This window comes from Zingiber officinale, chromosome 6A (assembly GCF_018446385.1).
Source record: "Zingiber officinale cultivar Zhangliang chromosome 6A, Zo_v1.1, whole genome shotgun sequence".
Classification (NCBI taxonomy): Eukaryota; Viridiplantae; Streptophyta; class Magnoliopsida; order Zingiberales; family Zingiberaceae; genus Zingiber; species Zingiber officinale.
Window position 1 is genome coordinate 142,921,848 of NC_055997.1, and position 15,285 is coordinate 142,937,132.

At 37.0% G+C, this 15,285-nt stretch overlaps 3 protein-coding genes across 3 annotated transcripts; all 3 read left to right on the forward strand.

Moving 5' to 3' along the window:
• The first annotated feature begins 1,076 nt into the window (after positions 1-1,076).
• On the forward strand, positions 1,077-5,052 carry LOC121998435. The gene is made up of 6 exons (XM_042553369.1): positions 1,077-1,421; positions 2,193-2,311; positions 2,410-2,975; positions 3,062-3,133; positions 4,058-4,774; positions 4,848-5,052. The coding sequence occupies exons 2-6, from the start codon at positions 2,212-2,214 to the stop codon at positions 4,884-4,886; spliced, it is 1,494 nt and encodes a 497-aa protein (XP_042409303.1). The 5' UTR covers positions 1,077-1,421; positions 2,193-2,211; the 3' UTR covers positions 4,887-5,052.
• Positions 5,053-10,683: 5,631 nt separating this feature from the next.
• On the forward strand, positions 10,684-12,254 carry LOC121995415 (zinc finger BED domain-containing protein RICESLEEPER 3-like). The gene is made up of 6 exons (XM_042549161.1): positions 10,684-11,188; positions 11,327-11,547; positions 11,701-11,892; positions 11,975-12,007; positions 12,100-12,110; positions 12,230-12,254. The coding sequence occupies exons 1-6, from the start codon at positions 10,684-10,686 to the stop codon at positions 12,252-12,254; spliced, it is 987 nt and encodes a 328-aa protein (XP_042405095.1).
• Positions 12,255-13,081: 827 nt separating this feature from the next.
• On the forward strand, positions 13,082-15,256 carry LOC121998436 (lysM domain-containing GPI-anchored protein LYP6-like). Its single transcript, XM_042553370.1, has 5 exons — positions 13,082-14,020; positions 14,275-14,392; positions 14,469-14,630; positions 14,697-14,728; positions 14,791-15,256. Exons 1-5 carry the CDS (start codon positions 13,375-13,377, stop codon positions 15,060-15,062), a joined length of 1,230 nt encoding a protein of 409 aa, XP_042409304.1. The 5' UTR covers positions 13,082-13,374; the 3' UTR covers positions 15,063-15,256.
• The last annotated feature ends 29 nt before the right edge of the window (positions 15,257-15,285 follow it).

The window sequence follows — 15,285 nt, forward strand, 5'->3', positions numbered from 1 at the left end:
AAGGAGCTCTCAACGGGGTCTATCCACTGTGGATGCTCTAATAAACTATTTATGTAATTAAATTTTCAATTTTATATATATCTATAGAGATTTTTTTAGTCAGAGTGCCCACGGTTGGCGATCACCGTGGGCACCTCTCATATGGGAGGCACCTCAGTTGGCGACCACCATAGATGCCTCTCACATGGGAGACACTTCCTGCATGTGAGAGGTACACACGATAGTCGCTCTCCTCTCTCTCTCTCTCTCTCTCTCTCGGGGGCCCGCAGGGCATAGCGCAGACAGTGGACGCATGATATTTCTGGCGTAATGGCCAGAGGTCGATTCTCAGGAACTGACGACCTGGGGTTTATCCCGCCATGCGCCTATGACCTGTGTACCTGCATGAATCTCCCTCCATATCCGTGGGGCCGGTACTAGGGGGGCCGCTAAGGTAGCGGATATACCTTTTTTTTCTAGAGAGAGAGGGGGGGTATAGGCGTCTGCTTTACAGTGAACCATACACTGCGTGTCTGTGCGTGACACAGTGATCCAGGCGCTGGATTCAATCCAGCTGCCTAGAGTTAATTTTTTTTTTAAATCAATATTTTCTTAAAGATATCCTGTAAATATCTAAAAAAATTTTATCTTGAATATTATAACCCAAGAAGGAAGCATGAATCCTAGATAAAAAATTTTATTGACTTAAATCTATTATAATCAAATTTCTAAATCTTAAAATTTTAAACTCTAAATACATATAATACATCTTCTATATATATATATATATATATATATATATATATATATATATATATATATATATATATATAAAAGGCGTCTGAAAATAAATCTCGACGTCGGAATTCATTATAGTAATTTTTTTTGTATAGTTTTAATTGAATAAAAATGATATTTTTTGAAAATAATAGAATGAGATATTTAGTAAATTGCCCACGTTTATTGGTTAACCCGACCGGCAGCCGAACCAAACAATTAAAAATGATAATTAAAAAAAAAATTAATGAGATATTTAGTAAATGGGCCCCCGTTTATTGGTTAACCCGACCGGAAGCGAACCAAACCGATCCGACGGAGAAAACCGAGGCGTCGAGAACGGAACAGCGAAAGAAGACCCACGCCTTGCCAGTTGCCATTTCCCTCGCCTCCCTCGCGAACACCGAAACGCCAACAAGAAAAACCCGGAGAGAACGAGCGTTTCAATTTTGATTCGATCGAGAGAGAGAAAGAGAGAGAGAGAGTGAGTGTGAGTGAGAACGAAGAAGTCGGAGCTCTTCCGTTTCTTCTCCTGATAAGCCGCACGAATCGCCCCTGTCGCCGCCGCGCTGAACCCAAATCGAATCGACTATGGCTCTGTGGAATTGCTCCTCCATGCACTGAGATTTCCTCTTCGTTCTCATCGATCTGAATTCTCCTTTAGGGTTTGGACTTCGCTGCAATTTTTCCGTTAATCTTGGATTTTTTTAGCCTTTAAACTCCTGGATCTTTCTTAGAGCTGTCAGACGGGCCAACCCGTGGCGGGGCGGGTCGGCTCGTGGCGGGCTAACCATTTGGCGGGGCGGGGCGGGCCAACCCGCCAACTTGGCGGGTTGGGAAATTTCCAACCCAACTTTTTAAAAAATTAAAAAATATTTTATATCTTCAACATTTTACTTCGAAAAAGTTTTCTACAATTAAATATATACATAAACATGTATTTTAAATATAAATGAACACAAATGAATACTTATGTTGGATAAAAAGTACTATTTTTATTTCAAAATTATAACAAAGAAAGATAATAAATTGACCTAAAACTTAACTTACATATGTTTTTCAATCCGCGGGCCAACCCAAGCCCGAGCGGGCCGACCCGCGCGGGTCGCGGGCCTAGGCGGGTTGGCCCACGGCGGACTTGGGTTGATAAAATTGGAACCCAACCCGCTTAAATTGTTTGGCGGGGCGGGCCAACCCGACGGGCCTAACCCAAATTGACGGCTCTAATCTTTCTAGAGAAGTGCTTCTCTGGAGGGGGTCCTGTGTGCGGGTTTAAAGGGTTTGGTAGATTGGTCTTCTGATGATACTGATTTGCAATTCATTCTTGGCCAAGTACTCTATGATCTTTTGAAAGCATGTTTAATACAAAAACTATTTTGATTTGTGAGTTGGTTGTATAGGCTGTCGATAGATAAGAGGGTATTTTCTGTCTATAGATAATGTTCTATACTATAAATGGAGAGAAGTGAGCCTGCATTGGTTCCACAATGGTACAAGTTAGCAAATGGGAGCAGTTCAAACAACGCCCTGCGGATCAGCACTTCCAAACGCCCAGGTACTTCTTTTTCTGCATTCTTTGTGATTCTCATTGTGTTATTTCTTTCAAGTGTTGAGATAGCAAATTTTTATCATAGTCATCCGCCATTCCTGTAGGTGATAATTGTATGACGTTTGGATTAAGGGATAAATTAATCAGAGACCAAGATAGGAATTTGAGGAGTTTGAGTTCTAACAGTTCTATTAATCGGGATAGAAGTAGCTTTGTTAAAACACAGACTTATGGCAATTTCCAAAGGTCTCGTGAGAACAACCAGGAGAAGAATTTTGATCACCTTAATCGTGAAAATAGGTCATCTTTGATTCACAATGGCTTCGACTATCATGATTCATCTAGAGTAAGAGCTAAAAAAGATTACATGAGACGCTCCCACTCTATGGTCACAGGAAGGCAACTCAACTTACCTAAAAGAGAGGAATTTCCATCACTTCAAATTAAAAGGAGGCAGAGCTTTTCAGATGCAGATGTCGAATTATCTATGGGTCCTAAGACTGCTGTCCACAGTCTTCAGGTTGCCACTCCTCTCATAATTGGAACCTCAGCTCTAGCAGAAGCACCTGTAAAATTTGAAACTAATGAAAATGATGTAGCATCTGCAACTAAAAGCACTATGGCAGAGACATTAGCGCATACTCCATCACTGGTTGGCAACAATCTTCAGGTAATGTTAAAATGCGGTAGTTGTTTCCTCTTGTCAGTTGGTTCAGAGCATGTTCTTTTTTATTGACATGACATGTATACACTCAGAGGATTGAAGAACTGGCTATGAAAAAATGCAAGCAGCTGATTCCTGTGACACCTACATTGCCGAAATCCTTGGTAAAATAACTTCCTAACTTCTGCCTCATGGTAAAATGTTTGCTTTCTTAGTTTCATAGTTGCTGTATGTATGGAATCTTTTCCCTCGTTGCTTATCAATTTTTTGTTCTTTTTTATTTATGTTAGTAAGAATTTCTATCAGAATTGCTAAAAGTTTCTTCCAAATATTTGGTTCATGGAATGAGTGAGCAATACGTTTCTAGAATGCGATTCCTCATAATACAAGGAATATCTGTGCAAGATTAACATGTTTGGCCATTGGTAAATTTACATGAATGCTAAATTTTATGTCTGGGGATACAAGTATCCCATTTTACTATGTTGAAATCAATTTTTTTCTCATTTTATTCACTCTTATGCTATTGAAATTAAAGGTTGCACAGTCTTCTTACAACCTCAAACAATGAGATTAATCTTATGCTCACATTTCACTTGGATCATTTTCTCCCATTTGTCAAACAACAATTACACTTCCCTTGCTGCTGCCAAATCACATTGAAAGTATGTATATTATATGATGTTGATTGCTCATACTAGATTTGTCCTGATTGGTTTCTTTCTAAACCACCTAGACTGACAAATTATAGAGGTTATAATATATTTTAAATGGTAGATCTTAATTGTTTGTGGTCTTCATTCTCTTATGTTGACTCATGTCAAGATATTGGTGTCGGATATTTGTTTGAATTGCTCCAATGTAAGACCTTACACCTTGTGTTTACCAACTGTTTGAGGTCAGTTACACACACCGTATTAAACTATTTAACTCGTGTAAGGCTACTCCACGCATACTACCCAGGTAAATTAATTACTGTTTGTATATATTAGTTTGTTGATTTTGCAGTTAATCTTTGTTAGGAAACTGTTTGGTGTTCTGTTTATTGATCAATTATTTGCATTCTCATGTTCAGCTTTCGTTTGTAGAATTTTAACTTATCAGAAAAGACAAAAATAATAACTGCCAAAGGCAGAGGTGGGGATTTAAGTTCTTTTACTAAGGTTGGCCAGCAGATGAACCTTGCTGGTCGGCCACCATCTAGGTCTGATATTACTAAGACATCTCAAGCGGGAAACTTTCAAATTCTTAACCGAGAGAAGAATAGCATCCTGCTTGCTGCCAAAGATGGTTCCAGTGTTAGCAAAGTTATCGATCATGCTGGGTTTGTTCCATCTGTTGCAGTTCCTCCAAAGACCCTAGCTGATCTTAAGCTTAGAGTTGATGACAAGAATGGCGCCTTCACACAGGTCTCCAATGGGGAAAGAAAACTCCTTTCTCGTGCTCAGAACAGGAATGATTTCTTCAATTTGTTGAGGAAGAAATCATTGACTACTTCAAGCTCTATTTCAGACTCGGAATCCATTGATGTAATGGAGAATCTGCAAAGCAATTCACTTGCCAATATACAAAAGCATTATCATCAAGGTCTGGATTGTTCAACAGAAAGTGGAAATTGTTCGAATGAAGGTTTTTTATCTACTGATGGGACTGGTAGACTGTATGTTGACAAAGAAGAAACTAAATTGTGTCTGGATGGCACCATTGACCCGGAAGAAGAAGCCTTCCTACAATCACTTGGGTGGGATAAAAATGCTGGGGAGGATGCTTTGACACAGGATGAAATTGATTCTTTCCGCAAGAAGGTACTTTTGACTTTGCTTTGCAAGCACATCTCCTCATCTTTATATTGCGTTCTGATTCAATATCCTTTTGCAGTACGAGTCTCAGCGACCACTAAAGGCTTCCATCAGCTAGTTTTGCACCTGGATTTGGCGAACAAACGTGAGTTAGTTATTAGTTGGTGAGGAGGATTTGTGTTCTTTTTTGCCTTAATCTCAGAGTGATTAGAATATATAGACTAATCTCCTATCTTATGTTCCATGACTATATATTGAGGTTCCTTATGCCGTGTTTATCGCAAGAATACTTCTGAGTAGACTTTTCTTCGTGCAGATGACAAAGTTTGTTTTTTTTGAATGAAACTAATTGACAAATGAAATGAAATAAACAAGACTATGTTTCCATGCCCTTTTCACAACTTGGAAATTCATTGTCTTTTCTTTTTTATTTAGAAAAAAGAAAATTAGTCGGAGAGTCCTATGCTCATAGTCTGTAAAATCACAATCCAGATTATCATATTGATCGTATGATCTTATGATCTTTACGATTCAGAAGTAAAAAAGTAGTAAAAGTGGCTGTATGCTGTGCTATTAGATGATCAATCAAGCCAAGTCTAATTTTATGATGTTCAAATTTATTTGATAAGATAATCAAGTTAAGTCGAGTGTAAATAAATTAAGTCATTAAGATAATTATTTAAATTTGACTTGATTTAATTTTTTATAAGTTTGTTTAGCTCTCATCTAATCTAAATTCAAACTTTGATTGCTTAAAATTTTACATGTTAAGTTTGGTTGGTTGATTATTAAATTTGATAATACAAATTTATTTATTTATTTTAAACTTTTTTATTTATTTAGAAGGTTGATAAAATTTTTATTGATAAATATTAATAAAATTAACACATATTTAATGTGTATATATTTAAATTTTTTCAGATTATTCAAATTTATTCATTTAATTGATATGATATATACTAAATAAATATAAATAATCTTTTATCAAATCTAATATCAAATTTATTCGGATTCATTTACTCCTCTAAGAACATCCACAATATGAGGGGGTATTTTTCTCAAATATTTGTAGTCTCCATTTCTACATTATCATTCAAATATTTCACTTTTCAAATATCCCAAATTTCACAATCAAATATTTATGAGTCTCATTCATCAAATATTTCATTTCCAAATATCTCTAATTTCATAATCAAATATTTCACCAACTAAATATTTATGAGTTTCATCATTTTATTAATCTACATCTAATTTTACCTTTATATAAAATTAATTATATTTTCCAATTCTTCAATATAATATATTTTATCGATATTTTCTTAAATAGTTTTTACTTAATATTTATTTAGATACGATTTTTTAAAAAATAGTACAATATACATGAATATAAATGTTTTACAAATTCAAAATTGAAATATAAAACTACAAACCACCATGTTAATAAAACACAGAATGATAAACCATAGAAATTAAAAACTATAATTAGTTAATAAAATAAATAATTTCACTATATATTCAATCTTTTCTTCAGTTGCTCATATATCACTAGATGGTTCTATAGTTGTTTATCTGTCAGGCCTCTATGTCGATTATAAGGAGTTGATGTGCTTAGATGAGTTGAGCGACTTTCTTATTATTATTATACTCTTTCAAATATGTTGCTAATTGTTGCACAACCTTATTCAATTCATCCATTAGGCTCATTCTTTCTTTGTCTTTCTTCTTTGTTGTCTTTTGTCTCATTGGATGAGATCAGACTTCTCTATCATCCATATCATGGTTGTGTTAGGATTTGAAAAGTCAGTATGCACACATGATGATTTTGATATCCTTACTTTCTTTGCAGTCCGTCGCCCTTAGGATTGAGGAGCGTACATTGGATTATCTTTCACAATCATCCACACATGTTCAAATTGGAAAGTAGATTTAAAAGTACTCTTGTATTCTTCGTGAGCCTATACCATCAAATCCTCCTCGTTCCATTTGCTTTGTCAATCATTGTATCACTAAAGCCTAATATGATTTTGCTTCATCCTCAATACGCATTTTAGCTTCCTTATATCGATTGATATTATAGTATGTCACTACCTGTTTCCCAAAAAAACTCACTCTTTTGAACATTATCAACTACTGAATCTCCCCTCATGATTGTATACGCTGCTGCTAGGAGCTTATCATATGCTACCGTCCACATTATTCACTTGCTATGATCTTAATCTGATTCGTTGTTTATCTTAGTTGTTTGATAAAAAATAATATTATCAAGCTTTATTTGAGATGAAAATGAAGGAAATTGTGAATTAGGGACTGCATGAGATATTTCTATACCTTTATCACTATCACTTGCATCAACACTAGCTCTTCTCAATTCATTTGATTGAATCTCCATGATTGAAGCAGATTAATTTCATGAGATCGAGCTTGCATAAAATGTTAGTTATTTTGCCAATATTATGGGGACATGTATAAAATGGAGCTTGAAGGTCGTTACTTGAAAATTTTGGATAACTTAAAAAATTATGATAATATGGTGGTGGGAATGGAAAAAGTTAGAAATTTTATGGTTGTTGTATGGGAAATGGTTGTTGTAGATTAGGACGAACTCAAGAATTTTTTCCACTTAAATTTTCATCAATATTTGAAGAATTCAACAAATCCTTAAAATAATGACCAAAATTTCTCCATTTCTCTCTAAATTTTGGATACGTAGTGGTTTTTTAAGTAAAAGATGACTGAAAAAATTATGTATATATAAAAGAAAAAAATGATCATTGACCAACGTTCTACAAATTGAACGTTGAATATAATTAATTAATTACCAACAATTACATTCAACTGTTTGAAAATAATAATAAAAAAATTAACACCTAAGTGGACCCTCCCACCCATGTGGCCCACAACTCAAATTTATTTATTTTTAATTCCAGCTTTTTATTGAACCGTGCCGATAAAATATCAAAATTATTAAATCTCATAGGATAGTTTTAAAATGATAAAATCATGTACCCAGTTCCCATTTTACTCTTATCAGTCAACTGATAAAAAAATTAGTTAAATCAATTTTATTTTTAAAAATTAGTTAACTGATATTTTCTACCCGTCAAATCGATTTGTCTCTATGCCAAAATTTTAAATTTTTGAGCAAATCAGTCGACTTATTTTAAAAATCAATTGACTATTTTTTAATCAAAATTAATTTTGGACAAAATCAATTGATAGACCAAACAACCTAGGATTGACATGAAATTAATTTCTATATGTTCAATTAGTTCTCCTAATTATATCCATGCTGTCAAATATTAATTTGACCCAATATATTAAAAGCAGTGATTTTTTTAACATAAATTAAAATTTTCAAACATATTCATGTTCAAAAAATTACTGTTCTCAATATATTAGATCAAACTGATATTTGAGGGCATGAATATAATCAGGAGAAGTAGACAAACACATATGAATTAGTTTCATATCAATCCTAAGATATTTGGTCCATTAGCTATTTTTGGACATATTGAGAGCAGTGATTTTTTGAACACAAATGTATTCAAAAAATTAATTCGTGTTCAAACAATTATTGCTCTTAAGATATTAGGTCGAATTGATGTTTGAGGATATAGATATAATCAAGAGAACTAGACGAACACATAGAAGCTATTTCATGTCAATCCGATGTTGTTTGGTCCATCTATTAGGGTCGATTTGTAACTAGAGGAGGGAGGGGGGTGAATAACTCGTCGCACTTCATTGCCTTGCTTTGATGATGATGATATGCAGTGGAAATACACACAAAAGCACACTCACAACGCTAACGCCAGGATTTACTTGTATCCACCTCAAGAAGAGGTGACTAATCCAAGGATCCGACCCTCACTCACTCATCCTCTAATAAAACACTCCTTCTCGGTAACTAGCGAAGGCGGAGAAACCTTGTACAACCTCTCAATACAAGAAGAAAAAAAACAAGCTTCTTACAATACAAATCTTACAAGATTTACAAAACCCTAGCTTGCTTCTCCTTGTGTGGAACGCCTCTTGACCTTGGAAGTGCAGCAACAGTTCACTTTAAGAAGCTTCAAGATCTGGTGTGAACATGTTAAAAATTGTCGCAAGAAGTAGAGAGGAAGAGATGCGAGGAAGACGCTCACCAACGTAACGGTCGTCTCCCAATCGATCGGCTGATCGATTGGGGAGGCTGAATCGATCGACTGATTGATTCAGCTTTCTTCTGTGTTCTCGCGTCTGTATGAGAAAACTTGCCCTAATCGATTGACCAATCGATTGGGGAGCATTCTGTGCTCGCGATTTCACTTCCCAATCGATTGGTCAATCGATTGGGCCAACCTTCTTCGCAGCACACCTTCAATTGATCGGTTGCTCGATTGACTTCCATTTGACTTGCTTAACTCAAGTCTAGGGTCCCCAATTCTAACATCTGGTCAACCGTAACCTGTTGGAACTCCTCGTACCTAGCATCCGGTCAAGCTTGACCTGTTGGGATTTTTTCACTAAGTGTCCGGTCAATCTTTTGATCCACTTGGACTTTTCAACATTAGGTGTCCAGTCAATCTTGACCCACCTGGATCTCCACGTGTCTGGCTTCACTCACCATATCTATCCATCTGCCTAGCTTCACTCATTAGGACTTTTCATCTGTCTAGCTTCACTCACCAGGACTTTCACCTAGGGCTGCAAACAAGTCAAGTCGCTCGGTCAAAGCTAGGCTCGAGCTTGATTTTGACCGAGCTCGAGCCAAGCTCGAGCCAGCTTGTTTAGTATTCGAGCCGAGTTCGAGTTGCAATAATACTGGCTCGATGACTTGTCAAGCTTTTTCGAGCCAGGCTATATGTATAATATATGATTTTTATTTATTCATGTAACTATTAGTAAGTTTAGTGCCATTATGTAATTAATGATAAATACTGGATAAAACTGTTAATGTTAAAAGTTTAATTGTAAAATCTAAATCCAATTCTTAAATTCTAATTCCTAAGTTCCTAAATATCATATTTTAGCTACAACCCTAATTTCAACGCTCAAGCCTCTCAACCCTCACCCTTCGTCGCTGCCTTCTCAAATCTCAACCATCGCCGCTTACTTAGTAGTCACCGTCGTTCCTACTCAGTAGTTGTCGCTGTTCCTACTTAGGAGTCGCCGCCGTGCCTACTCAGCGTCTCAGCTGCATCCTCAGTCGGGAGCAAACCTCTTGCGTGCATTTTTTTTGGTGAGTTTTCAGAAAACACTGTGTTCTATGCGTTTCTTGTTTCTTCCTTTTTCTTGATGCCATAGATGCACAAACTTGGTCATTCAAAAGATCCACAGTCCAAAATCTACCGTCGAATCCCCCAACTTTCTTTTGTTGTTCTGATAAAGTCCATGCTTGAAGTAGATAGAAGGATAATCATCTGATAACAAAGAAAAGGTGAATTAATACCTCAAAGTGATTGGTCTCTACCTGATAACAGGTGGTTCAAGGGTAGCATTACTTTTAATCTTAAACTGAACTCATAATTTCACTTATGGATCCTTGTTTTTTCGTGCTATGATTATCATTATCTCATTGTTTAACCTAACTATATGAGGGTGGCCAATTTTTTATACTTTTTATTAACCTAAATAAATCTGATTTGGAATTGGTATGAATAGTCTTGTTCAATTCAAATCTATATCATGTGTTAAATTTGATTGGGCAAACATTATTTCATAAGGTTAAAATTCTTATCAAATGACACAATCGATATTTTCTTAACACTCCTATCTATGGGTGTTGAGATTACAACAAATTGCCTGAAGTTCAATACTCGGACTAGTTTAATTAAGGTTATATTTGTTGGAATTTACAAAAGAGAGTTTTAAGTTTCATTAACATTTCACCACCAAGGGGAGGTCGTCAAATTTCCGATGCCATTTTCAAGTGTATGAAAGAGTGGGGCATTGAAAACAAGGTTTTCACTATTATAGTTGATAATGCTTCAAGTAATGATTTGGCTATTCGATATATGAAAGATACCATTCAAAGGTCAAGAACATTGGCATGTAAAGGAAATTTATTTCATATTCGTTGTTGTGCACATATCTTGAACTTGTGCATTCAAGATGGATTGAGGGAGATTGAAGATATTATTGGTAAAATAAGGAAAAGTATAGAATATGTAAATAGTTCAGAGGCAAGACGTGTGCAATTTGCAGAGTGTGTGCAACAATTACAGTTGAAGGATAAAAAATTGATTCATGATTGCAAAACCAGGTGGAACTCGACTTTTGAGATGTTAAGTTGTGCACTCAAGTTCAAAGAAGCTTTTAAGATTTTCAAAGAACGTGATCCCTTTTATGGTTGCTGCCCTCAAGAAGGAGAATGGAATAAAGCTCAAAAGATTTGCTCACTATTGGAGGCTTTTTGGACAGCCACACACATTATTTCAGGTAGTGAGTATCTTACTTCAAATTTATTTCTTCAAGAAGTTCAAAAAATAAAGTCAGCATTGGATATTTATGTACAACATGAAGATTTGTTGATGGGGTGACTGTATTGGGGTGACTGTAATTTATTGATGGCTACAGCTGCTATGTTAGATCCAACCAAAAAAATGCTTGCGGTTGAATTTTGCTTTCCTAAGCTTTATTCTGAATTGGATGCCTTTAAGTATATCTCAAAAGTTAAGGAGACAATTAATTCTCTTTATGAGGAGTATGTTGTTGAAGAAACTAATAAAGGAGCACCTCATTTATCTGAGTTTGAGAGTTTTGGTTCTTCAAGTGCTAGAAAAAGTCAACAAAGTTCTGTATAATTGGGATGATTTTGATGATTATTGTGCAAAAGTTAAAATTTCGGAGAGTAAGAGATCTGAATTAGTAGATTATCTTGAAAAGGGTCGTCTAAAGAAGAATGAGATTCCTAAAAAATTTTCGTGTTTAGAATGGTGGAGAATGAATAGAATGCAGGGACAAAGATATCAGCTGCTATTTTAGCTATTCCAGTGAGTTCAGTGGCTTCAGAAGCAACATTTAGTGCAGGGACAAGAGTTATTGATTCTTATCGTTCATCTCTCTCTCCAGACACAGTGCAGACTCTACTGTGTGGGGGTGATTGGCTTCGACATATACATGAACTGAAAAAGAAGACTAAAGTAAGTTAAATTTCATTATTAGCTTTCTAAGTTGCATACTAATGTATTTAATTGCTTATCTATCTGATTTTTACTTTTTCAGAAAGCTAAAACTTATCAAGAAATTGTTCTCCCAGTATCTACCACTTAAAGTAAATAAGATTTTAGTTCTTTGTTTAACATGTGTTTCCAGTTAAGTTTAATATCACTTCATATTATTGAATGCAGATTGTGCTATTGTAGTTAAGCTTAATATCACTTCATATTATTGAATGCAGATTGATATCACTTCATATTATTGAATACAGATTGTGCTATTGCAGTTAAGCTTAATATCACTTCATATTATTGAATGCAGATTACAGTATAGATGGTATGATTGAGAATTTGAGATGGAGATGAAGATATTGATTGTTGCAGAAATTTAGTGTTTTGAGCAGTTTGGAACTTTGGATGATTTGAATTTGGAATATCATGTTTTTGAATTTGGTTAATTTTGTTGGAAATTTGAGATGCAATTCGATATTTTGGCAACAAGAATAATATTTTATGAGATAATTGTGTTTTTTATTTATATTTTTTTATTATCTGAGACTAAGAATTTGAGATATTTGTATTGTGAATTTGTATTGTTCAAATAATTTTCTTTTATCTCAGAGATGAATAATTGATGTTTTGACATGATTCCATAATAAACTATTTTATTATTATTTTTTTTAAATGGAAAAAAAGGAGTGAAATCATCGAGCAAAACTATATGCCCGATGATTTCTAATATTCTCTCCAATGGGAGATATTCAAGGTGAGAAAATATTTGAAAAAAATATCCCCAATCTAAATATCATTGTGGATAGAGTCATAAATGAATCGAATGTTTATGAATAAATTTGATGTTCAATTTAATAAAAATTTATTTATATTCATTTAATATACATAAATTTATTAAATGAACCCGCTTCAAAGCCTCACTTCTCCCGACGAGTTTATACTCATTTATACTCATTTATAGCCCAGTAGATGGATGCCCTAATCTAACCTATTAATTGGCGGGATAAATATTCTTTCGTAGTTTAAATTTAAAAAAAAAACACTAGCACAAGGCCGATCTCCTTTTCCTTAAAAAGAAACGAAAAATTAAAAAAAAGTCCTCTGACGGTCTCACCTATCCTGTCATGTCCTGCCAATAAATCGATAAATGCAAAATACCACCAAAAACCACGTCACAAATTCCAACACCTGTCTATCTCTCTCTTCCAGCCTCACTTCTCCCGACGAGAACTCTCTCTCTCTCTCTCTCTCCTACTTTTTGTTTGCTAATGGAGTCCATGTCAATTCCGGCACCCACACCGCTGCAACGCCGTCAGGAGCAACGCAGAGAGACGTTGCTCTTCCTGCTCCTCTTTTTTTAATTATATACGGCGAGCCAGCAGCAGGCAGCAACGACACCACCACAGAAACCCTAGAGCAAGAGAGAGAGAGAGAGAGATAGCGCGGGAGAGCGAGATGGAGAAGGCGACCTTAGCTCTGCTGCTCTTCCTCCTTTCCTCCTCCACGGTCGGCGCCAAGTCCACCATCGAGCCCTGCTCCGGCACCGAATCCTGTCCCGCCCTTCTCGGGTACAAGCTCGACGCCGATCTCAAGGTCTCCGAGGTCGCTGCCCTCTTCCAGACCGACCTGCTCCCCCTCCTCGCCGCCAACGCCATCGACGCCTCCCTCCCCGGCGTCGAGCAAAGCATCCTCCCCGCCGGCCTCTTCCTCCGGGTCCCTGCGGCCTGCGCCTGCTCCGGAGGCATCCGCCGCTCCGTCTCCACCCGCTACACCGTCCGCCCCGCCGACACCCTCGCGTCCATCGCCGCCTCCGTCTTCTCCGGCCTCGCCTCGGCCGAACAGATCCGTGATGCCAACGGCATCCAGGACCCCGCCGCGCTTGACCCTGGGCGAACCCTGCTCATCCCCCTCCCGTGCACCTGCTTCAACTCTACCGACAATTTCCTCCCCGCCGTGTACCTCTCCTACGTCGTCCGCGCCGCCGACACCTTGCCTGCGATAGCCGTCCGCTACTCCACTACCGTCACCGACCTCATGAACGTGAATGCAATGGGGAGCCCCTCGGTCCTGGTTGGGGACATACTCGCCGTGCCACTACCAGGTTAGATGAATAAACTGTTGAGCAGATGAGGTAGCTTTACTTTCTAGAACTTTGAATGCTTGCCTTGTGTTTTAGGGTTTAGGGTAATGAATAGAATAATTAAAGAAATAGAAGAAATATTATATTAATTCATTAATGTGAACAATGTTTGGGGGAGAGAGAGAGAGGGGGTGAAAAACATTGATGGGGCTCTTATTATTAAATATTCTTTCCCAGGGTTAAGATGTATATTTCCTCTTCTTCTTTAAATGCAGCTTGCCCATCAATGTTTCCAAGATATGCCTCGGATTATGGCTTGATTGTGGCTAATGGAACCTATACCATCACTGCTGGTCACTGTGTAGAGTGCAGCTGTGGACCGGGAAATCTCAAGTAACTATCTTTTCTTTCTTTGCTTTCTCCCCTCCTTTTCATACTTTGAACTAACAGCAACCATTTTTTTTTTCAGTTTGTACTGCTCCCCTGCATCCCTATCAACATCATGTTCGAGCATGCAGTGCAGTAACAGCAATCTTATGATAGGAAATTTCACTTCCCAACAGACCAGCGCCGGTTGCAATATTACTTCTTGTAATTATGCTGGCTTTGTTAATGGATCTATCGTAACCAAGTAGGTTTTGGTGTATTTTTTCATCAGTTGTGGAACAAGTTACATGACCTTTGATTTATGTTGCAGGTTGACCACATCTCTGCAACCTCAATGTCCAGGTGACGGCTTCTCAGCCAACTATTCATTTAACACTCGAATTCTGACTTGAAATTTCATACAGGAGAACATCAGTTTCCTCCGGTGATACCGCCACCTACCACGGTGGTTCATGAATCATTGGTTGCCCCTTCACCTTCACCGTCCCCGGTCCAAACAGGTGGTGGTGGTGGTGCCCATCTGACTCCGAAAACATCAGTTCCTGGAACATTGGCACTACCAGGTGCATCTGCTGCTTCCAGCCCCGCTGGGAGTGCTTCTCAGGCTGTTTGCGTTATCCCATTGAGCTACATTTCTGCCGTAGCATTCCCTTTAGTACTCGCCTATTTCTTTTGAATTGTTTTCTTGCTTTTCCATGTTTATACTGGCATGGAATTTTGTCTGTTTCATCGCCAAGCTTGTCTGATTTATGCAGCTTGATGAGGCGCAGAAACGACTAGACTTTCTTTTTCTTATTGCTATCTTTCTCCTTTTGTGTATGCAAAACAATTATTAAATATTAACAAGTTAATGTAATCTTTAATCCTCAAGTCCACTTCCTGTGGAGTTAAACAATGGC